The sequence below is a fragment of the Strix uralensis genome, chromosome 1, assembly GCF_047716275.1.
Source record: "Strix uralensis isolate ZFMK-TIS-50842 chromosome 1, bStrUra1, whole genome shotgun sequence".
In the NCBI taxonomy this organism is placed as follows: domain Eukaryota; kingdom Metazoa; phylum Chordata; class Aves; order Strigiformes; family Strigidae; genus Strix; species Strix uralensis.
The window spans coordinates 151,239,865-151,265,191 of record NC_133972.1 but is presented as its reverse complement, the minus strand read 5'-3'; the positions used below and the strand labels follow the sequence as shown (position 1 = coordinate 151,265,191).

Below are 25,327 nucleotides of genomic sequence, written 5' to 3'. Positions count from 1 at the left end.
AATACAGTGTTTTCACTGCTTCTAGTAATGGAAGAATTCCTCCAAAGTAAGAATTGAAAATATAAACTTTTACTTTAAGTTAAGCTAACGCATGTAAGTAAGAATTGAAAATATAAACTTTTACTTTAAGTTAAGCTAACGCATGTAAGTAAGAATTGAAAATATAAACTTTTACTTTAAGTTAAGCTAACGCATGTGTCAGTTTATACTCCTTGAGTTAACTGAGGTATAATCTATTGCCCTTTCAGTTTAGATGATGCTTGCTTTGCAAGTGTAGTTACGTGCAAACTTCTCAGTGCCCTAATAACACAAACATCTTAATCAGAGCACGAAAAACCAGAACTAAATCCTTTTGAGTGCACAATACATGCATTTGTGAAGAGTTATAATACACAGACATAAAACGACCTGTTCTAGGAGGCACTAGAGTCTCTTTGTACTAGGCGCAGGCTAATGCTTAGGCACACTCCTTCCCAGCACAAAGACAAGGTCTGCTTTGTATTTTGTTCAGTCCCTGGCTCTACTCTTCCCCTTTGTTCTACCATACAGCAGGATATATTTGGCCCATAATGAAACAAGATATTTTATCAAGAATTAGGTGAGTCCAAAATTGTTTATTTGGGACATGGTCAGTATGTATCTACATTTTTATCTTTAAATGAAACATGAAAACAGGAGAGATCCTTTTTATTGTAGACTCTCATCCTGCCTCTATCTGCTTTCTGTTTAAACTTTATGAAAAATGTTCTGAATTATTTTCCTATTTACTTTTAAACTACATTTTCTTTTAAAAGAAAGAATACCCAAAAGCACTTTATAACAGTGGAATCGAGTTACATTGAGCCTGAAGGCATTCAGATAACACGGTGATTAGTGTGGTATTCACATTTAGACGAAAACATAATGAATATCAGTCTAAAACTCTCTTCTCTCTCTTGCACATAAACTTGTATAATCAGACCACAACTTTCTAATCTTTGTAATGGGCATGCTAATCAGTATAACGCATTGTCTCAATTTTGCTAAATATCCTAAAACCTGCATTTGAATGGTTTAGTCAGCCGAGAGGGTCACCAAACTATTCCTTATGCAGTTACTGATTGTTTGCACATAACATGGAGAACTGTTCTAGTTATATACACATGGTTTCCTACTAAGTTAAAAAATGCCAAAACTTCATGAGTTCTAATCATGCACAATTTATTGTTTTAAGGCATTACCTGATATAGAACTAAGGAATGGGACAAGACTGAAGGTCTGAAAGCTTTCACCTTCCTTGTTTAGATATTATAGCATCTTTCTTGGCTTAAATTTCCATTTCTAGAAATCCGTGGCACTCTATGTTTTAGACGTTTCCCACTGAGACTCATAGTTTTAAGACTTGTTTTTCTGCTTCTCAGTGGCACTTTGAAATACAATTTGATGGTACAGGCAACCAGGTAAATCTGACACAATATACACAATGTACTATATACACAATATAATTTAGCAATTTTTTAAATACAAAGTTATTTTCTTAAAGATATAGTTAGGTTATTTAGTGGTGTTCTGCAAGAATCTACATGTGAATCTGAAAATTTTATTCTACCGGAGCTTTTAATTAAATTGTTTGTCACAAGGATGTGACTTCCAGTGTCTTCTAAACATCAGTCTCATTACTGGCAAATGTACTCTTTTCTATCCACTGTCACTGGCAAGGTGCCCATCCAGTTCTCCATCTTTCTATAATGTGTACTGTAGGGATGACATAAGATATTATTTTTATTAGGTGGAGTTGGTGGAAGAAACTCGACAGCTGGACTCCGTGTACTTTAGAAAGCTCCAGGCTTTGCATCAAGAGAGTGGTTCCAAGAAGGATGAGGTAAGACAAGTACCTACTAACAAAAACAAACTCTTTTTCTATCAGAGAGGGTTAACACTTTGAGTATCAGCAATGAAAGACTGACTACATGCCAGTTTGGAGAAGCAAGTAGTCAGATTTCTACCATTCATTTTGGGGAATGATTGACGGCCATTGTGTTAATTACAAATACAGGTCTTCTGTCAGTTACATCAAGATCAGACCACTCTATGATTGCAGTCAATGAGACAGTTTCCACTAAAGTCTGTGGAATGTATTTTGGACCCTTAATCTTGAGTAAATACCTCAATTTCAAGTAAATTACAGGTGTATATTTGTTTATTTGATTATGGAACCTGCATGCTGGTACGTTTAAAGCAAACATAAAACTAAAGCTGGAGCCTTAACTCAATGTATTTTCTCAGCAATCAAAAAGCTGTTCTACAGAGACAGAAGTTATCTAATGCAAGGATTATTAGACTGAGCAAAATATAGAGATGAAAAAAGCAGTTATGCAAGTGAAATAATTTCTTCCCTCAGAGTACTGTTACTGACACTGATCTGCCATCCTGTCCTGATGCCCTCAAAGAAGATCAACACTTGTGTCAAGTTCCCAAAGAACTGGCAGGTCCTAATCTATCTGACCTGATCCACAACAAAAAGAATTTAGAACAGTTCTGGGCTTTTCTTAATGAGCGTTCTGCTGGGTACGTTTCTTCCTTATTGTTATTTTACCCATTTCTAAGTTCAGAAAAAATCTTTGCTGGGGATCTTGGCTATATAAATATTCACAGATTTTAGTCTTCTTTTAAAATGTGTTTGTATATTTATGAAATACACATGCACACTGTTCAGACAACTGAATTGTCTTAACATTTTTGGGGTAAAAATTATCCTGTCATAACATGTTAGTCTTACAGTTCTGCTTTCAGTTTCTGCTTTGATTAGTGGCAAATCCCTGAGTAGAGCAATTAGCCTATAATGAGTAAAAATTTCTCTTTTTTAGTACAGATTCAATTTAGTACATTTTAAAAATTAAAGCTGAATGTTATAAAAAACGTACAAATAGAAGACAGCCACATTATTGTCACAGTGTGAGAGCAACCACAGTTTTGTATTTGCACTGATCTGAACAGAATTAAATACCAGCTTGGAGCAGATACAGTTTATGCAGGGTTTTTGAAAAAGTGAGCCCATTTGTTTAAAAATGAAGTTCTAAACAGAAGTTCTAGCAGAAGTAAATGTGAGTTTGCCACCTTTTTTTTTTTTTTTTTTTTTTCCCCAAGCCCCACACTCATCTCTATCCTGTTTCAGGAAAAGGCAAATATACTTTTTAAGTAACTGCTAGCAAGTCCTTAAATTATTGTCACTTTCTTCCTTTAACCTGTGTTCCCATGAGCTGATGCTTCGCATATTGCCTCTTGCTTCTAGTCAAGCACTGCTACCATTTGAGAATGGATATTGGTCAGCTTTTTCAAAAGTGCCCAGAGATGGACATCTAGCATAGGATTCCTCTGGCCAAGACTCAATGTCATCACTTCTGCTTATCATCATAGGTTCCCTTTGTAGTCAGAGAGAGAAATACACACTTCTGGACACAATTCTAATTCTGAAGGTAACAGCTAAAACCAGTTTGGAGGGATCATTCCTACAGATGGCTATTTCTGCTCACTGACTACAAAAAGACTGTATATAATGAGTTCAGATGGAGATTCTTATGCGGTGCGTGCCTATGGTCAAGTGACTTCTGAGTTGTCTAGACCAGTGGTCTCCAAACTTTTTTGATCACCCACCCCATCAGTGAAATATTTTTGAGCATGTACCCTCAACATGTGTACATTATTATTTTTCAAATTATATATATGTGCTACTGAAGTTCTAATATTTTCTTCCTGCCTCTCAATTAATTGTCTTGCATACCTCCTGGGGTGTGCACACCCCACTTTGGAGACCACTGATCTAGAGTTCCTCTCTAACTGGGGAAATGGTAGGAATCACCAGAGAACAGGTTGCTGGCTAGGATGGGGTCTGGACAGATATGCTGAATTTCCTCTGGGACTTTCTGCCTCTCTGTTAATCACAGACAAGTCCCATCTTAAGTGATAGAGCCAAGCAGAGAAATGTTTAATTTATGGAGAAATTTTCTTTTGTAAAAATTCATAATAAAGAAAAACATTTGAAAAAGTCTCACAAAACAGTGTTTTAGAGTTGGGTCCACACCTAGTAACTCTGAAGTCCAGCTGGCATGCTACAGTAAAGATGCCGTACTATAAACTGAAGGGATCCTAGAACTAATGCAGTCTGGAAAATTTCAGCAAAACCCAACAAAAGTGTCATTTGCCTCTTCATCAAAATTTATGGTTGTTATTTCCCAATTGTAAGTGATCCAAGTTTCAGGAAGGACAGGCTGTGGAGTACCTGGCCACAAATTCTAGTAAGAAACTAAACAAAGTCCCATTAATTAATATTTTGTTAAATATATAGAATATATTCACACAATTACAGGAAAATTTGTGTTACTTCGGCTTAGTGGGTTACCACTTCTTAGTCTTGCCAGAGTAACTGACTATGCACATGCTCCTGATCCATTGAAAGGAAAAATTAGAGTATGCTAGGATAAGCCACCACTCTAAACAGTTTAAACTAACACACTTTAAGATTATATATTTTGCTTTTTCAATAAGATGGATATATTTGATCAGTTGTCATAGGTAGATGCCAAGCAGTAACTCCATAAACCACAGTAACTTGGATCACTTGCATTTGGGTGAACTTACTCACATTGTGACAAACCAGCAAATGAAAGAATTTCAGTCTCAATCAAGCTTAGGTCTGTAAGGGTCTCAAAAGACTTTTGAAAGGGGGACATCTGTTCTTAAATCAGTCAGATGCTTTTGGAAATTTTGCTCATAGATTAATGCTTTGAAAAAGCCAGTCATTAACTGAATGGAAAAGTGAGCCAGATTTGTCCGAATATAATGTTTCATATTTCCTGCTGAAAATACAGTGAATGTTCTCATTAAAATGCTCACAAAACTTCAGCTAATAAGATACTATCAGAAAAGAGTCATATAAATTAAACTGAAATTGCAGGTATGTCACTTATTCTGTCCTCTGTTTGTCCTCAATATATGTTCTATTAAAATAAACTTAAATTGACAGTGTACACTCAAATAATTATGAACAATATATAGATCAAGAATTGCATATGGAGATTATTTGTCACTTACTATGAATAATGAAATAAGTAGTAGAATCAGTAATTTATGAGAAGGCAGCCCACAAAAAGCCCTGGAAACACAATTTACCATAAATTATTTTTGTCTGCTTGACTGTGGACTGAATTAAGCTCTAGCACTTCACACGGGGTAGGAAGGGGGTGATTTCTGGGGCTGATGTTCCCAGCTGTAATCTCTGCTTCTTTCTCAGGCGATACGAGGAGGAGGCAGAACACTGAGAACTCGTCTCTTGGTGGCTCACAGCCTCAGACTGCTTCAAATTCTCATCTGTTTCATTTTTCATTCACTCTGTGAGCTCTGCACTATGGCTCTGTTTCACAGTCCCTGCTGGATTTAGCAGCGGCACATTTGAGGAGATTACTCCTTTCAGGGTATGCCAGAAGGGACGCTAAATGAGATCCCTAAGATGTGTGTTTGATCTGCCTGTTCAGCAAGTGCCATGGTCTCACCACACAGTACTAGCAAAGAAAAAATGACATAAAATTTCAGTTCAATCTGACCTGGTATTTAGGACTTGAACACTTCGGTTGCTTGTGGTTAAACTAATAACTCCCTAGAATGTTGATGAAATTAACACAATATTGAAATAACATTCTGTTTAAATTTGTTTGTAGCATGGATCTTTTATGCTGGCTAGATATTGAACAGTTCAGAAAGATGCTCCACAAGGATAAAGAAAAAAGGGAGGAAAAATCTAAGGACATTAAAAACAAGTACTTAAACAAAAATTACTTCTTTGGACCCAACAGTCCAGCTACCAGAGAACAACAAGAAGAGGTACCAGTTACAAAACCATTCATAAAGAATAATCACACTGAATGTGACTGAGATAAAAGTCCATAAGCAGCTTTGCTCCTGCTTTTCCCCAGGCTATACTCCTCAAATCTTACCTATATTTTTGGCCAGAAGCCTGGTTATGTTATGGTTGTGGGAGACCCTTCCTCCCTGTTCAGGCTCTTCCTCCCCTGTCCTTACAGAACATCTCTCTTAAACATTGATCTGAGGCCACAGCCAAAGAGCATGCACAACACAGCTCAGAAAAAGTGTAAAAATGACTTTCAGGCAGAGCGACTTGTTCCAGCTTTCTATTTCAGTATGCCAGTAAAGCCACAGACAGCAAGTCTGAGCTGTGGTACTCCGATATATCTTGATATTTAGGAAATTTACTTGGTCAAGCTGGGGTATTATTTGCCAAAGTCTGTATTCTATTATAGGTAGGGACAAATGTAATCTGTTCCCTTTTATGAAAAGTACATGTGAGCCTTGGGTAAGCATGCATTAAATGCTTTGCTTACAGTTAAGCTCATGCTTTGCTAAATCAAGGATGTAGAGAGATAAAGGGCTTTTGGTATACACAAAAGTTTATGTCATGTGTTATTGTATTTGGATTGCTTAGCTAATACATTCAGGTGGAGGATGGGGACAAATGCTTCATGATCGACTTTCAGCAGCAGTTCTGCTAGAAATACAGCAATGCGTCCAGAAGAGATTAGAAAAACAATGGCTGCCATTGTTCCTGGCAGATGAACACCATGGGGCGGAGGGACAAGCAAAGGTAATTTTTGAACAACAGCAACATGTCCAGGCATTGTTTTTTGTTTGGCTCATAATTTACCACTGGGATAAAATGTTTCAGAGGAAAAGCAGCCCACAACTCACATTCAGTTTACACTGAAAGAAACGCTGTAGCATGTACAGGTTGAAGCATTTAGCTTGATAACTGTGAAGGCAGTTCCTCTGAAGGCTTAGTCTAGCTGACAGTATTATTGTTAGATCCTGAATCTGAAGGAGATGGTGTTAACTCTGCTGCCAGCCAGACTGCCAGAGGAGTAAACTAATCTTTGCTATAGTGCTGTAGTGCCCCATATGCCATTTTGCCCTAGCCATACACTTGCACACAGAAGAAATGTTGCTTTGTGTAAAGGTTTTGCCCAAGCAGACAAGAACACAACCAAATGAGTGGGCTTCCCAAGCTGTATTCTCTCTCTCTTATATTGTCCGCATTCTCCCATCAGGAGCTGCAGTGCCTGTAGAAACGACTCCAGGACCTGTGAAATTCTGCTGAGTGGGGAGGTTAATGGCTACAAGCCTTGTTCCAATTGGTTACTTCAGAAAGTTGCCAGAAAACTTGGAATGACTCCTGCTGGCTCATGGAAAGACTGGGGAATGGGCAGAGTTAACATCTGCCTTTTATGAGAGTGCCTCTGTGGCTGGGATCTGTGTAGGGAGATCATCCTGCTGGTGACAGATGCAAAAGACTTGTTTTTTGCACTTCCACAACAGCTCTGAAATGCAAATGTCACAGCAGAAGGGAACTTGACAGTTCCACCAAGAAAATACATATGCACACTGCATTGATTCATAAACTTGTTTTCTATCATCTTTTTAACATCAAGAAGGTTGTCAGAAGTGTTGTCAGAAGTGCATATGAATTGGATCCTTTTAATTGATTCAGAACACTAAGCAATCTGAAAAGTATAGGTTCTGATAAGACAAATTGTAATTTTAATAATGATTATGTTAGTTAAAGCAAAATTTCCTAATCCTTTTTAGCTGAACTCTGCCTCCTTTACAAGCCCTGGCACAAGACCATGCAATAAGACTAAGCCACTGTCGTGGTTTAACCCCAGCCAGCAACTAAGCCCCACACAGCTGCTTGCTCACTTCCTCCTGATGGAATGGGGGAGAGAATTGGAAGAGTAAAAGTGAGAAAACTTGTGGGTTGAGATAAAGACAGTCTAATAAGTAAAGCAAAAGCTGTGCATGCAAGCAAAGCAAAACAAGGAATTCATTCACCACTTCCCATCGGCAGGCAGGTGCTCAGCCATCTCCAGGAAAGCAGGGCTCTATCACGCGTAATGGTTACTTGGGAAGACAGACATCATCACTCTGAACACCCCCCCCTTCCTTCTTCCCCCAGCTTTATCTGCTGAGCATGACATCATATGGTATGGAATATCCCTTTGGTCAGCTGTCCCAGCTGTGTCCCCTCCCAACCTCTTGTGCACCCCCAGCCTACTCACTGGTGGGGTGGTGTGAGAAGCAGAAAAGGCCTTGATTCTGTGCAAGCACTGCCTGTATTATCGACACCGTTTCCAGCACAAATCCAAAACAAGTCCCATACTAGCTATCAGGAAGAAAATTAACTCTATCCCAGCTAAAGCTAGCACATTCTCCGTCCCTTATTCCATACCATTTATGTCATGCTCAGATCCCACAGTGTATCCTCACTAGCCACCCTCCCGCCTTCCCATCCTTTGATAAAATACACAGATATCACTCCCTTAGTCTATAGACCACCCTTGTGAAATATCTGTAAAATGTCCATAAATGTCCACAAAATGTCCAGTGAGTTCATTTAGTCCATGACTTTGGGCTCCATCTTTTGTGGTGGTCACTGAGGACAGGAGAGGTGGTGTGTTGTGGGCACCAAAGTCAGCTCAGGTCCGGTCACGGCTGCACTTGCACTGCTTCTTGTAAGACTTGCCCTCTACTGCTTTGAGTGATTCCTGCTATAGTATTTCCTATAACATGCAACTCAAATCCTGGGTTACAACAATTGAAAGGTATTTCCATTACAATCTCCAACCCTGCCCCTTTGGACCAGATCATAGGGTTTAACATTGCAGTGAACTCTTCCCCTTGCCCCTGCTCCGGCTTGGACTTACTCAGGTCTGGAAGCTAGCTCATGCCTCTTCTTGCACCTGCTGTCAGTGAGAGTAGCCCATGCAGTTTGGAAAATGCTGTATTCAACTCTAATAAACAGTTTACAGGAAATACATACTTCTAATGAGCTTTTAGTCTTTTCCTAACTCCATTTACGTCTGACTGCTCTCTTCTCTTTCTTATTGCAAATTCAGAGGATGAAAAGGTCTTTTGAAGAAAGTATTTTAGAAGAAATGAAACCAGATGACATTCTCCGCTTGGCTTCATATTTCACAGTGACCAAACACTGTGGGCATGCTATGTAGTCCTTATTCAGAAAATCTGCCCTTGATTTGAGGTGTATTTTTGCTACAGAGAAGCTGTAGGATCAAGTCTGTATTTCTGATACAGCTGTCTACAGGAACTAAAAAGATTTTATACCAAAAAAACCCCAACAAGCCCAACATTTGTTCCTAACATATTATGGGTAAGGTAAACCTATGGAAGAGCACAGTTTGACTACTATTGCCTCTTGTCTTATCTAACTCCCCAGTCTTAATGAGCATGTGCTCATTTATAGCTGAACAAGGGATGGCATTCAGTGTAAGTCCACAACACATTTCACATATAAAGATCCATACAAAGACGTATGAACTATTCTACCACTGTTGTCTCAATCATTAGAGTGCTGAACATGAAACAAGAAGAGTTAAAAAATACAATGATAATCTTTTGTTCAAACCATAGATAAGGGACATAACTGAAGATCTTTCACGCCACAAACAGGAGAAGAAAACTAGGATGTGGAAGGCAAGTGAAGTTAACTGTGTCACTTGTGTCTGTGGTTTCACTGTCTTTTCTGTTTGGACCTTGCACATCCTTCACAGTTTCCCTGCTGACAGTGTGAGGTCCAAATATAATACTGTCAAAAGCAGGTATAATTGTATTTGCTACAGTGGACTGGTTACTCACATTAATGGTGAATTTAGCTCCCTGCTGAATGTTCACAGTAAATTTCTCTCCCTTCCTGGCTGGAGAGGTCATACTTGAAAAAACCATGTCTCTTGTCCTGGGCTTTGGAGCACTCTTAACCCTCCTCAAACTGGTATTGTGCCTTTAATTCACATTTATCTGTATTTTGCATGCAGTGGACTTATTGGGACAAGCTGTTCATTCCAGCATCTGGTAGTTTATTTATTATTGCGAGTGGATTACGTGCAGACACAAAAGGGAATGTGAAGTATGCAGTGGAGTGGGCAGGTTTAATCATATCTCACAGTATCTGTTTCATTTAGAATTGTATTTTAATCTTACAGCACTGAGATAATATCAATTTTAAACATCTTAAACCTTTGTAATAATACATTTCATCAGATGTTTGCCAGTATTTTCCTCTTGAAGAGCAGTGAACTCTTTGTGATTGCCAACATACAAGTTGTGTACATTTATTCAGTTGAACTTTTATTGTCTGTTGAAATCAAACTGGAGACCCGGTCACCAATTATCCATGCAAACCATTAGCTCGAAAGGGATCCAAAGTGCATGTGGGTTCTGTTAACTGAGTTTTCCCTTTGTTTGTCAGGAAGAAGGTTATTTTCTATATTCTGCTTCAAGATTGTTGACCCATAAAATAAGCAGTGTTCATATATTAGTGTAGGGGGTGGGAGCAACGTTTTGTTCTTCCCTTCATGAATATGTCCCAGAAATAATTTTTCCCAAAAGTTGCTCAAATCCTGGTCACAGAGGATAATAGACGTTTAGAGAACTGGAGGAGGGCTGAGAAGATGCCACCTTACTGTCTAAGCTGAGTCACCTTTATTTTAACCAAAGGACCCTCTGGACCACCACCCCCCACCCTCTCCTAAGGGGAGGCTCTCATCCCTGGCAGGCTCTGTGGAGGTCTAACCCTAAGCATAACTAAGTATAATGCCTGTTTTTAAGAGAAGCTGCAGAAAGACCTTCAGCTTAGAATCAGGTTAGATTTCCAGGACAGTCTGCAACAACTATAAATGTTTCTGTCCCATGCTGACCATTGAACAGCACTCAATCCCTCCAGGATTTCAAGAGTTTTATACCACTGTTAGAAGACAGTTTTCATTCATCCATCTGATAACAAAGGGGGGTTGTTTGGCTTGCTCCTCGGTGACAGCACAAGAACTGTTTGTTCATGAAGGCAGGCCAGCCTGAACTTCATTTCAAACTGTCCCTGTATAAGCCATCTTTCTTTCTCCACCCTTTCCTGGCTGTCTACTGCTCTGTGCTTTGCAGCATGAGGATTTCCAAAATGTCTTGATGACTTTAAATTCTATTTTATTACTGGTAGCTTTATTCCACAGAGAGCAAACTCTCCAGCTTCTGTTGGTGATCATAGCAACACATTTCAAAGCTCATTCTGTTGGTGAGATCCCTGTCAGAAGCATTTTACAACTTTAAGCTATGTGGTCTGTCTGTTCCTTTTTCTTTGTTGTTTGTTTGCACAAAACTCAAACCGTTCTCTAGAAAAGTAGCCTGTTGCCATAATCAATAACAATAGCTGTTTCCATACTTTATAGTATGTAGTCATATGGTCTAAATCATTGTCAGTCATTTCCTCTCCCATCACGTCTTCCAAAAAATGTTGCCCAAACCAAACTGGAAAAAAAAAAAAAAAAGAAAAAAGAAGGAAAGAAATGAAACCTTGCCACATTCTATTGTATCCATGTCATAAACTCATAAACTACTGAAAGTTAGGGTCAGTGCAAAGATAAAAATCAGACAGTTTACGCTAACTAATGCCTTTGTTATTGCTTTTTGAAACAAAGTTTATTTGGTGCATTTACTTCTTCTTTTGACAGCATGTGGACAATAAGTGGGTTTCTTCATCTAGTGAAATAATTCCTTTCCGCAAAGCACTGTTGAATCCAGTGACAGCAAATCAGTTTCAACGCTTTGTGTCACTGAAAGGAGACCTACTGGAGAATGGAGTGCTCTTTTGGCAAGAGGTACAGAAGTATAAGGTATGGTGGTAAAATGGAGCAAGGGGATTATAATTCAATTTGTAAGCAAATGCATCCATTACTTATATTAGGAGAATTTTAACAAGAATATCTCTAGGCATTTTCTTGTTCATAGTAAAACCTCTTTCACTGTTTAAACTGTTTTTACTTCGATGAAAATCCTTACTACTTAAGGATAGCTATTTTAATGACTTGAATGTATTATTCCTGTATTTCTTCATGCTTCTTCAAACTGTAACATTCTTCTGAGTCTCTAAAGGGACACTACGAGCCAGCTAATGCCCAGATTTTGGTATACATCTGCTGAGCAGTAGAAAATATGCGAGTGTTAAAATGTTCATTCTGTCTTTATAGTTACATACTGTTAAATAATGGGATTATTGCTGAATTTGGTAATCACTCAAAATCAGAGAAAACTTTTAAATTCTATCAAATGTATAGATGTAAAGATAGCATCTACCCAAAAAGCTTTTATGTACAACACAGACCACAGCTCCCTTGCACTCTGTACATTTGACTGCATCTGAGGATGTGGCCAAGGCGAAACGTGATGGGGAATTCCAGCAGGAATTGCCTCTCTCCCACATACATACCCCTTTGTGAAATTGCAGCTGCGTGGGGTGAAACACAGTGGGAAAACTCTGGAGTGAGCCTTTAAATCACACCGCAGACTCCTAGTAGCACCTGGACCGAATGCAGGGGCACCACAGATCTTTGACTTGTTCCTCACTCCCTTTGCCTCTGGGATATTGCTGATGCAAAAGTGCTATCGGTGTGCTGAACCTCTCCTGGGCTCCTGACCACAGCCTGTGCGCACATGGCAGGCAGGGAGCATGAGGTTAGCTAACACGCTCAGAAATCAGGAGATAAACACAGTTGATGCCGCAGTAGCACTTGGAGATCCTGCTACGGGCATGTGGGTGTATTTTCACTGTTTAATTTTATGCATTTGAATTTGGGGTCTGCTTTAGAAGCTGAAGCAACTCTGTTTCCAGGGGACAATCCCTAAGTGAGGACTCATCAGCTGAAACGCTCTCTGGGGCTGCTGCTATCTCTCTCTTGGTTACAGAGTGACTAGCTTAGGCTAGAAACTTGACATAAAGGCATCTGAAGTTCCATGACATAAATCCTTCTTGAAATATTTGGTGTTTTTTCAGATTTGTGACTCTTTATTGCTACATTGTGCAGGATGTGGAAACTTTCTGTAAATTTATGTGGAGTGTATTTTAGATTGTTTTCTTTGTGGATCTGCTCTCTGAAGAAAGCCTTCATTGTTTTATGTCCCACCCCCTCTCCTTCATTTATGTTAATTTTATTTGTCTTCTTATCAAGAAAAAGTACAGTCTGACCATATTTCTACATGCATGCAATTTGTCATGGTTGGCAGTTGATGCTCTTTATAGAAGCAAAGGGCTGGAGTAGTAGGAGTGTTGTGGGTCAGGCTGAACTGGAGGAATATTGCCAAAGACGTGGGCAGCACTTTGCACAGTGCAAACTTGTATTGTCTGAGCCCTATCATGTCATCAGATTAGACAGAACTCCTTTTAGAAGTCAATGACTGCATTGCTCCTTGTAACCCATGGGCTGGCAGCACATCTTGGGACAATCAAAAAACAATTCTTTTTTTAAAATCAAATATGAAGAAATATAACTCTGAGGATCACTTCCATCTGTTCCTCTATGTTCATGTCTCATCCCTCTTCATATCATATGGCTTGTTTGTCTTCCCTCTTAGTACAGCTCTCTGCCTTTCCTTCTGTGCTAGATGAGCAAAGGAAGCCACGATATATTCTTAGGATATATTGAAAATGGTTTTGTATTGCCTTACTTTCTTCATTGTAGCTGTTATCATTCTTTTTTTCCTGAACAAAACTAAAAAGTATTCATAATAAAACAAGCCAACTCTTTCACATACCACATTTCTGGTTAAAAGCCCTGTTTTTAATTTCTTTGCAAAGTAAATATGCAGCCTCCTATACCAAAACTAAATGCACATTCTTCATTTAGAGAGCTCTCTTCCTGAAAATTCTCTAGAGTGCTCGTTGTGTCTTTAGTAGATATATGTGATAATCTCCTAGTGTTATAGAAATTTCTTGATGTTTATGGATAGATGGAAAGTTTGTGTTTCAAAGCATTTGAAGGAAGTTCTTTGAATTATTCTTCCTTCTTGTCAAAGTCCAATGGTAGCATCATCAGAGTATGAAAACACAGTAATAACAGATTTTACAATAACAATAACATTAAAAAAAGTAGAAAACCCCCAGTGTTTCTCTGAGATCTCACACTTGTAAGTTCAGGTTTGGTTTGTATTCTGTTCTGCACAGAGTTATGTCAAACACTGAGGTTTTGGGAAACTAGAAAATCTTAATGAATGGGGAAACTAGAAGATTTCAATGAATGGAAGATTGTACTGGTAGCTGAAATTTTCCCCTCTGGTGCCAACACTCCTGGTTATACACTGTACCCTCTAAATAATTCCCCTCTTTTCTTGGAGTATTTAGAGCATTTCTTTGTCTTTCAGTTATCACGGCTATGCTAGCCATAGCAGGCTCATTGTGAGAATCAGTGCATTTCACACCTGTACGTGAGGTTCTCTTTTCAGAAATGCCTCCTATTTGCCAGTAATGTACTTAGACTGAATGCAGGATAAAAACTATCCTTTTCCATCGGAACATGCAGGCAGAGATTATCACCTAAAAGCAATTGCTATATATCTGCATTTGCAAACCAGAAGTCCCACTCATGTCTTCACTATGTCTTTGACCATGAACATTTGCTATGAGAATTTTATTCTACATACTGAAGGAACCTATTGTATAATTATTTTTATATGACTATTACTCTTTGATCACTGGGCCCCTGTAAAGGATCTTGCATCTCTCTCTCCATTGACTGAAAATGCTATTTTTTGTCTTTCAGGACTTGTGCCATTCTCATTGTGATGATGCCACAGTCCAGAAAAAGATTACAGCTATTATCAAACGCTTTATTAATTCTGCTGTACCCCCAGCTTTGCAGATTGACATCCCAACTGAACAAGCAAAGAAGATTTTGGAGCACAGGAAAGAACTAGGACCTTACATTTTTAGAGAGGCACAGGTAAGAAGCTGGGAGAACATCTGTAACAGCTCTGGCTAGAATCTCTGTGCTTGATTTTAAGGACAGTCTGTGTTGTTTTTGTGACAATATGGACTCCATACATAAGCCTAGGCATGCAAGAGAACATTATGGTCATGCATTTCAATGAAGACTGTATGGTGGAGATGACAGAGAGGCTTCAGGTATTTACTGCTCAATAAACTGGGCAATCTCTGCCAGCTAGTTGATCCTGCAAAGGTGTTATCCAGGTGTGTGTTAGGAATTCTAGCAGTAGAAATGAATTCTGTCTCTGTTTTTAATTGCTTGTTCTTTACCACTTTGTTAATGTTAGAGAAGTAATTTGTAGTTTGAAAGTTTGTAGTTTTTGTAGTTTATGAAAAAACATAGATGTGAGTAAAGCACAAAGACAGATTAACTTACTGAATGCTTTTCCCTTCTTTATTACAGAAAGTCGTATTAAATGGCTGTAGACAATTTTCTCTCTGATCTTTGTACTAATCAGACTGAACAGCAATTTGTGAACCTTTACTACAGACTATTTTCTTATTCCTCATTACTGTCTTCTCTGACATATCTTCTAGACCCAAGAAAGCTAATTCCTCTGCCTTTTCCTATAAAATTGCCACCAACACCTTTAAACATCAACTGTGAGTCCATAAAGTGTTTGGATCACAAAAGATGAATGGTTTGTCAGAGAAAAGGGTTCATATAGATCCTAAGAGAAATAAGAAGTCTCATTTCAGCCTGTATAAACCCCAGTGAACTCCAGAAATGTGGCACAGAACCAAGGGAAGAACTTGGCCAAAAAGCTGTGACTGGAACATGACAGCGACTCACATGTCACTTTCAAGTCTGTTGAGCCAGAAGCAGTGAGGTGCTGAGCATGCTCGGCTCCTTTGAAGCCAAGTTCTCAATGAGAATTAAACATCTAAATAAATTGAAAAATGTGAGCCTTAGTACGTGCAGCAACAGAATTCACTGAGCCCCTCTGTTTGCTTTTCTAAAATTGTTTTTCTTATTCTAGTTCAAAAAAGACCCTGTGAGAGATTATATCATTTAAAAATTATCCAAGATTTGCTCATAGATCTGTAATGTGGTTTAAGAGCCTTTCCAGAGGCAAAAAAGTATTTCCTTTCTCTTAAGGAGGGGAAAAAACCCCTCTCCCTAATGAACTGAATATTTGAAATACTTGAGCAGAACAGTGGTGCAAAAGCAATTCTACTGGTGTATATTTTATCAGGAATACTTGTAAAAAATGATGGATGTTTTCATTAATGCAAACAATTGTTTAGGGAAATATAAAAAAAGAAAGTGCCTTTTAACTGTGTTTTAGGAAGATTTCTCACCAGTAATAAACACACTGATGAAAAGCATGTGCCGAGCAAAGTTGGGCTGAAATGTCAGGACACAGTACGTGGGAGGAACAAGGCTGTGTATTCAAAAAGAAATAGTTATTTCATTCTCATGGTAAATTACATTTTATTTTACAGTAAACTCTGTTTTCTTAATATGGTCAAGATTGATTTTCTTTTCTTTGTGTGCAGATGACTATTTTTGCTCTTCTGTTTAAATTTTGGCCAAAATTTTGTAAGTTTCGAAGCAATTTGGATAGTGACAAAATTCTACTTGCCTTGGAGAGAAAAAAGGGAAAAAAGATGCGAAAGAAGGAAGGCAAAACAGCAGAGGTAAGGCTCACAAAGTTTCAGGTGGCGGCTGATGAACTGCATAAACTCCTTCATGAGCAAACATACATGAATTCAAATATCCCTTCTCAGCCGGATCCAAAGCTACTGGAATATTTTTGTTAGAATTCAAGCTTTACATGTGACCCGGTCCTAGGGCGATTAGTTCCCAGTCCTGCCAATGCATATACATGTGTTTAACTTGAAGCAGATGAGTCAATGGAATACTCCTTTCATTAAGCAGAGGGGAAAATGTATTTTAGTCATCCTTTGTGCCAAGAGAAGAGCAAAAAAGAGGGCTGAACTAAAAAAAAATAAATCTATGTACAGTCCATGTGTACAATGGGTAACTGCAGACCTGTTTGTGCTTTCAGTATGTACTGTCCTATTTTAGAATTTACAGTTCTGGGTCACTATTGAAAGCAAAACCAAACCAAACCAAACCAGATTTCATATCTATTTTTCAGAGGAAGCATTTGAAAAGTCTGCACATTATTTTAAAAAATATTTATGTGCTAATTGCTTTGTATAGTCTTTGTCTTTGCTTGACTATTTCTCAGCTTTGACAGTGAAATTGTTAGACTGTTCACAATGAGTTTCCAGACAGTTTCAGTGCATTAGCAGAACTGTGACCTCTACAGTGGAATGTTTGCTTGTAAAATTATTTTTCTTGGAATTTTATTATTAAAATATAATGGATTTTTTTTTCTATTGATTATAGGCTTTGCAAAAGTTTATTTTTTATGAAATGTAATTGTTTGGCCAGCTTTGAGGAGAGAACATTCCTTTAAGGGCAGAGAAATTATTGGACTTGCAAACTATCATAAGTAGCATTAAAAGACCTTTACATATTTTAAATACCATGTACACATGTGTTGAGATGTTACTCGTGATGAGAACCACATGAGTACCTGGACAGATAAAGACATGTATGCCCATAAGAACACATATACATTGTTATCCTCTTTTAGACACATGAAAACTGAGGACCAGTGAAGCGTTACTCAAGGCCACACACCAATGTCAAATGAAGTCTAAAATCCAAGAACTCATGTTGCTTTCTCCAAAGCACGTTGCGTCCATACAGATATGTCTGGCAAGGCCATTGGCAATACTTACAGTGCAAGAATGCAATATTTCAAAGTAATGCACTTTTGCGTTTTCACAGACTTATTTTTTCCATCTGTTTGTTGCCTGTCTATAAGATTTCTGATTAAGATCAAGGAAGTAAAGACCAATTCTTGGCCAGGAAGGCAAAAGCCTAGCTTTTATGGAGAACAAATGGGAAAGGTGAATTACCCTTCTAAGCTGGGAAATAGGGTAGGAAATTTTAGAAAGTGACAGAGAATGCAGTTCAGTAAACAGTTTGCAGACTATTCTCCTCACAAAAAATTATCAGTAAACCAGTTACCTTTTAAAATTTATTGAAAGAATAAGTGGAACAGATAATTTTTTGAAACCTTTTCCCTTTCTATTATTGTTTAAAGAATTTGCCATTCCCTGTTCTCTTGCCTGCGATTTCTGCCCCCTCAGTAACAACATAACTATTCAAATGATTTGGTATCCCTGAAGGATACTGATAAGGTTCATCCAACATAAGCGATAGCAGGCTCACTTGGCAGCTTGTAGAAGGTGATGGTTTCTTGGCATTTAAAATAATGTCAATGCTCCTCTGCCTCACCAGGTTCCTGTTGAAGGAGAGGAAAGCTCTGGCTGGGGTTAGAAGTTATAATTTTTTCTTTGTATTTCCCACCCTGCCCCCCTCCCGTCAGTTGCCATATTGGTTTTAAGTTTAGTGTCTGGGAGGCAGAGATGGGTAGGTACCGGGTTAAATAAACTAGAACATTCAATATAATGTGATTGCTTCAGTACTGAGCTGAAATAGTTGCTTTAAAAGATTCTGTCTTGGGAGAGTTTTCATGTATTTGTCGTTGGTGTGGCACAGCTATATGGGCTCATCTTTGGCCTGTCTGGGGATCTCTTCCTTTGTTAACTGCTAGATGCACATGCCACATACTTTAAAAAATATCACTAGTCACTTTTTGCAGACTGCCTTGATGCTAGTATTTGTAATTTGTTGTATACACAATTGCATTTTACCTCCAAAATAGATTTTGGATTTTTTGCTTTCAAGTGTACAAAATAGTTTTAACTTACACTGTAAATCTGTACATACTCCTTCCATGCCCTTAGCAGAGAAAGGTAAAACCATAAGCATTAATTTTCCTTTTCCATGTTTCCCTCATCTCTCTTTAAGCTTCTCAGCAGTAAGCTTATTTGTTAGTAAGTGATGTAATGTCATGGGGTATGACATTGCCATAGTGTTGCCTGATTTATTATGAGAAGACATTATTAAAGACCTCACTTAATTCACCATTGTCACTGAGAAAGCTAGCAAACATAAACTGCAGTATATTAGTAAACACGCTACTTCTGTACTTGCTTTGGCATCTCTGTTCCATCAGTTGAGTGTGCCACAGAGGTTAGTAAGCCTGCTTCTGGAGAGAAGATAAACATCACACTGCCCGTGTGATGTCTGTGACTTTGGGCAGTTCTATACCCAAAAGTCACGCTTATAGATGATGGGTTCATAGGGCAGTGAGGATGATGAAGAAGTAAAAGACACTTTGGGAGCAAGGAAGTAGGATATTCTAATCCTTTTCCAGATCTTTCAGGGACTTTCTGAGTGACTTTGGGAACCGTTTGACCTCTCTTTTTTCCTCACTTTCTCATTTGCAACATGGGAGGATTATATTACTCACCTCATGGGGATGTTGTGGGGTTAGTTATGTGAGTTTAATATGAACATTGATTAATGTTCATAAAGAGTTTTGGGATCATCAGACAGAACGTGCAAAGGTGCAGCCTTAGGAAAACACTAAAACAACACGAAAATGACAAATCACCAGAGCAGTTTGCCAAGGGTTATAATGCCTTGTCCTTCACTGTAAATGTTTTAAATCGATTGCCTGTTTTCCTAACATGTATACTGTAGTTCATTCACAGGTACTGGACCAAGCTGGAATTAATTGTGACAAATCCCATGTTCTACATTTATACTTGAGGCCAAATTAGAGGATCACAATGGCCTCTGTCCTAAAAATATGTCTGTTGCAGATCTGCCCTCTCACTTAGCTGTATTTTGGAGCAGGTATTGAATCTGAAAGGATAGTCTGCAGGAGCGTAGAGGTCAGGACACTCTGATTAGGACAAAGAAATGTTTTAAAAAAGCATTATCTTCTGCTATTTTTTATTACACCCAACATGATGAATTATGAAATCGGGCATTACAAAACATTACTGCATATGACACTATCTCGTTTCCAATGCCAATTTTTGCTTTTTACTTTAGCTCAGTAACTACTGTTTACATCTAATTTTGAATTCTTATTATTGGCAGGGTAAAGAAGTGGGGACAAACCTCATTGGTCTGTCAAGCAGTGCTTTGGTAGATGAGTTTGGTGTGGAGAGAGGACCAGCATCATTTTCAGATGGATATGGGTGGCAGGTGAATAATAAACATGTTGCTTACAGATATCATTCAAGAGAGATAAAATGATCTTAGGAGAATGGGAAGGTGGAGATTGGTTTTGAATACTACTGTCACATAGTTCGTCAGTAACTGTTCATTCTTCTACAATTAACTTCGCTGTTATAAGTTTACCTACATTATAGGTTTATTTATTTTTTTCAAGATTTAAGTTCTGAGTAGTATTAATATCTAACAACATATTAAATCCTTTATCTGTGTAGATTTAAAAAGAATATTTAAAGATAAATTGAAGAAAAGGAAGTTCAAGTCTTGAATAAGAAGCTTTTCATGACTTGTGAAATTAATATCCTGAAAGAACTTGGTTTAGGCTTGAGTCCTGTTCTGCTTGTATGTCAAAAGCTGAAGCTGAAGTAATTTAGGAAATCTAGGTATTTGGATAGAAAATCTGAGAGAAAATAGCTCTTTAGTATTTCTTCCACAACAACTCTCACGATGCATGAAATCTGTAGTGAAAAGGTAACAGTCATTTTATTGAGAAACAGGAATAACAGACATGCCACCTTGGGCACATCAAGGGCTCATTCATAGCTGAGCTGACACTTCCATAACATAATGGAGAATCTGTGCAACCACATAATCACAGCTATGTCATGCGATGCAGGAGTAAATTGCATTTCGGCCACTGCTTGTACTGCATAGAGCTCTTCCTGTGGCATTATGTTAGTGATCAGCAGAATATAGAAACAGGCAGTCTGAAATACCCCTAAAACCTGAAACCACGTGCAAACTCAGAGTGTTAAGCTCATGTTCTTATCCCTTAAATGGACCTTTTTACTTTTCATACCTATTTAAAAAAAAAAAAAAGAGTGAGTTGAGTGAGCCAGTACATCAATGTCTTATGCCTAAGCCTTCAAAAAGAGGCAGGTAATTGCAGAAAGAGCAATAATCTTTTATAGAGCAGTTTTATCTCCAAGCCTCTTTCTGCTATAGGAAAATGCTAGAAGTTCTTCTTATTGAGTAATGACATGATGAATTAGCCCCAAACTTCTTATGCTGTAGGGGGAAAAAAAAAAAGCCCAAATAAAAGTACAGTTCCCACACTGATTTGGGAGAGTGACCTAAAATTTACATGGAACCGGAACTGTGGCTGTTGCAATGTAAAGAGCAACATTTGTTCCTTAGAAAAGGAAAGGATGACATTTCCAGTTGATCTGCCTCTAGTGGTAGCAGCATTCTGCCGGAGAGGGCAGGCAGAAAGAACTGTGAGGCTAATGAGACCTTTGATGACTTGAGAAAGGACACACTGGAAGGATGGGGCAGGGAGATAAAATCAAGTCCTCAATAGCATAAAAGACTTTTATTTTGGGAGGGGAAAGGTCTGCTGTATTTAGGTTTTGAAGACGAAAGGAGAGAGAATAGGACTCAGACCAGGGATGGAAAATAAATGTATGTAAACATCTTATCTATCAAACTTGCTTAAATTGCATTTCATGGCATTTTGAGATTTGCTTATTTGCAGCAATAATATTTTTCCCATGATTCCAGTATTGTTATGACAAAACTTATGTTCTTAATAATTGTGATTATTCAGTAACAGAGATATAACATAAACAAGTTTTTTGTCTCACTGTTGAAATGGACCAGGAACTACAGTGATTTGGTCTGGAGGCTGATGGTTTTTAATGGTTCTTGCAGGCTTCCTGGTCCTATTCCAAGTACATAGAAGCCTTGGAGCAGGAGAGAATACTCCTGAAAATGCAAGAAGATCTGGAGAAAACCTCATCATCATTCCTTACAGGTTGTTAACCAAGCTCTGTAGTTTAGGACAAGCTTATAGCTTAGGTGAAATTCTCTCAGTATAAGGACTTTGCTCTCCTTTGAAGTTACATACATAAACCTCTGCCTCTCTTATGTTGCCTGCAGGGGAGTTGCTCTCTGCACCATACTCACGAGTCACAAGTTTTCTAAGAAAGGGAAAGTGAAAGTTGCAGAGTATTAGCATTGCTTTTACTGCAGAGAGGAATATGGGCATTTCTTCATTTTGCAGAGTGACATTGCAATCATATTTGGTTGACATACATATTTCACCCATCTGGCTTCTTGTGCTTCATCAACTTACATACAACCAGAGAGATGAAACTTTTTTTCACCAGTTTGTCAGTATGCTTTTGGGTGATGTAAGAGGCATTGCTTCATCCTTGTTTCAGCGGTGAATATCCTCTTAGGTCTTTCCCAAGGATATTATGACCTACTTGTTCATTTAATAGCTCCATTTAGCAGTGGGGCTAGCAATAGCACTATGTAATATTAAATCTCTTCAGTTTCCCATAATTTTAATTTTCTTTCCATATACAGGTACCTCGTCTATGTCCTTCCCAAAGCCTGGAAACTCTGAAAAATCCACTGTTTCTCCAAAGAGTAGTGTGATTTTTGAGAAACAGTCAAATCTTTCCAAAAAACAGAAAGTGAGTACCAGACTGCCAACAAGTGTGCTTTGAAATTTGGATTGCCAAAAGCTAGTTTTCCTGCTGTCAGTGCTGATGCTCATTAGTAGCAAGTTATCCCACTCCAAATCACATTTAACTGAAGCTGTACAGCCTTAACATGAAGGCAAGATTATTTTTAACTCCAACCATGGTTAGTGGACCTAATGTTGACCAGATGAAATTTTGTTGCAAAATGGTAGTCTCTGAAATGCAGTCATCTAAGCTTTCCAGTTAAAATATTTTAAATAGGAGCATGAGATGACTGGAGGAAACTCAGACCCCATGGAGTTACTGGCAAGTGCCTGACACAGAACTAGCAATAGATCATCTCTACTGAAGCCAATTAAATATTAGAATGGGAGAAAGAAGTGGGACAACAAAGAGATCTGATAAAGACAGAAAAACAGATTTTGCTTCAAAGCTTGAAAAAAAGCTAGATGGAAGAATCCCCTGGAGGTTGTTTTTTTTTTTTTTTTTTTAAGCCTATGCTGAAATTAGATGGACTTAAAAAAAACCCCAGAACTTGGACTATTGCTCCCTTTCCTTCTCTGCTCCTCCTGCTTCTTCTAATTCTGTACTTCAACACTGCTATTTTAGGCAAGTTGGTGTCCTGCCCTAGCTAGTCCTTCCAAACTTCCCAGTGTCTGAACACACTCTTCCTGTGGCAGCATTTTCTCTATGTGGCTTCAGAGAAAACTGCAGCATTCCTTGGTCTTCCCTCATGTTCTCTTCCTGCCCTCTTATCACCTCCTCTAGTTACAGTTCAAGTTATACAGTTGTCTTGGACCTTATGCACTTCTGCAGGTGTTACTATATTTCATACATTTATGCCTTTTTGTAGTGCAGTTCTGCTTCACACACATCAGTGTGGGCATTCCTTGTGCAGGGGCTGTGGTCCTGCTCTGCAGCTGAGAAACCCCCAGGTGGGACCAGTGCTCAAAGAGGGCCAACAAGGCACCTGCAGTCCTTGCTGCAGACCAGTGCAGCAGTCCTTGGCCAACCCTGGTATTCAAAACCTGAGAGCTGCATTCCTGCCAGGCATCAGGCTGTGGTACAGGCTAACACAATGAGAAAATAGAGGTCTTGAGCAGTTTGAGAGGTCTCTCCCACCAGCCTCAGTTGCAGCCCACTCTCAAATACCACTGAAAATTTGCCTGCCCTGCCCAGTCCCTCCAAATAGCTCAAGTGTTCCCACTGCCTTTGAGTGGTTTCCTCTTCTTCCATCATGACCCTCTGGCGGTTCTCCTCAACCACGCTCTCTGCGGTGATCTGATCACTCTGCTGGTGGGGTGAGACATCTACAAAAGACCACTGCTGCTTTTGATGGGACAGCTTCTCTCCACTTTGTTGCAGAGGAGGTCACACCTTGTGTATTGGGTATAAATTGAGAGGTGCTGGCAGTGGGGGGTCTGTAGGGGTGGCCTCTGTGAAGGGAGGCCAGGGCTGCCTCGTGCCGGACACAGCCGGCTCCAACGGACCCATCACAGGACACAGCTGAGCCCATCAGCCAAGATGGTGGCACCTTGGGGACACATATTTAAGAAAGAGCAAAGAAAGCTAGAGAGAGAGGAGGAAGGAATAAAAAGAGTGAAAAATAACAGAGGGAACACCAAGGCCAGAGGAGGAGGAGCTCTATAGTGGAACACATATTCCCTGCATCCTGTGGAGGACTCCTGCTGCAGCAGAGGAAAAGAGTGAGAAGGAAGAAGGGACTTCCCAGTGCCTCACTGAAGGGACTGAGTTCAACCTGTGGTGATAACAAGGAGGGGAGGAGAGGTGCTTGAAGTGAACTTGAACCTGGGAAAGGTGGAGGAAAAGTGTTTTCTCTAAGTGTGTAAATGTTTGTTTCTTCTTTTTCTTGTTTTTGTTTCCTACTACCCAAATCAGTAATGATTTATTCTAACTGGCAATAAATTAATTTCCCCAATTTGATTCTGTTTTGCCTGTAACAGTGGTTGGTAAGCAATCTCCCTGTCTTTAGCGTGACTCACAAGCTTTTGCTTTCCTGTTTTTCCTCTTTTCTTCCCTTGTCGTGCTGGATGAGAGCAGGGAGTGAGTGAGCAGCTGGGTGGGAGACCAGCTGCTAGTGAGGGCTAAGCCAGCTGCACCTTGTTTCTCTCTTTTTGATACATTTATTGAAGAACTGTTTTGACTATTTCAACTGGTTGCAACACAGCAATGACATTCTCTTACCTTTTGCAGGGAGATTAAAATCTTTCTCGGGAAGGGAATGCAGAGACATTCAGTGAAGGTGGGCAGGAGACACGAGAATAATGTGCATGCAAGGTTTGTCTTTATGTTTCCAAAGCAAAGATGTTGACTTGAAATATTAAGAGCCATGGGACATTAGTCAAGGGTAGGAAATAAACGTCTTTCAATGTGTTCCATATCAACATGATTGTGATACTGACTCTTGTGTTACTCATTTGTTTAATAGTACACCTGGAGGCTCAAATCAGAGTAAGATTCCATGGTACAAGCAACTAGGTGGTCTTGGTCCTAAAGATATTATAATCAAACCCAGTTCTTCAGTGTCTGATCTAATGAATAAGTAAAACAGTGCATTGAACTGACAGCCCTGAATCAGTGTGTCTTGGCACACTATGTTTTCAGTACTGCAATTCACACAACTTTTATTTGTCAAGTATAACTCATGAGGTGTCTGAGCTATCATAAAATCAAACACTGTTGTGGTTGTCCTGGTCCAAAGTACACCCTCTGCCTCACTTCTGAGTTTTGGTCTACAGGAAAGGCTTAAAATATATCAGAACACAGATGTGATCGAGAACTTCTGTAAAACGTCATTCCTCCGAAGGCATTTCTCCCTGGAAGGTTGCAGAAGCTCAT

General features: G+C 39.0%; 1 protein-coding gene across 1 annotated transcript in view; it reads left to right on the top strand.

The window, feature by feature from the left end:
- Positions 1-24,000, top strand: part of RGS22 (regulator of G protein signaling 22) — a 62,123-nt gene extending 38,123 nt beyond the window's left edge. Inside the window, exons 16-26 of the mRNA XM_074894289.1 lie at positions 1,769-1,861; positions 2,381-2,547; positions 5,694-5,856; positions 6,476-6,634; positions 9,472-9,534; positions 11,559-11,720; positions 14,640-14,819; positions 16,364-16,525; positions 19,902-20,009; positions 21,690-21,792; positions 22,350-24,000. Of these exons, the coding sequence (XP_074750390.1) occupies positions 1,769-1,861; positions 2,381-2,547; positions 5,694-5,856; positions 6,476-6,634; positions 9,472-9,534; positions 11,559-11,720; positions 14,640-14,819; positions 16,364-16,525; positions 19,902-20,009; positions 21,690-21,792; positions 22,350-22,492 (1,503 nt within the window). The 3' untranslated portion in view covers positions 22,493-24,000. The remainder of the gene's footprint in view (positions 1-1,768; positions 1,862-2,380; positions 2,548-5,693; positions 5,857-6,475; positions 6,635-9,471; positions 9,535-11,558; positions 11,721-14,639; positions 14,820-16,363; positions 16,526-19,901; positions 20,010-21,689; positions 21,793-22,349) is intronic.
- The last annotated feature ends 1,327 nt before the right edge of the window (positions 24,001-25,327 follow it).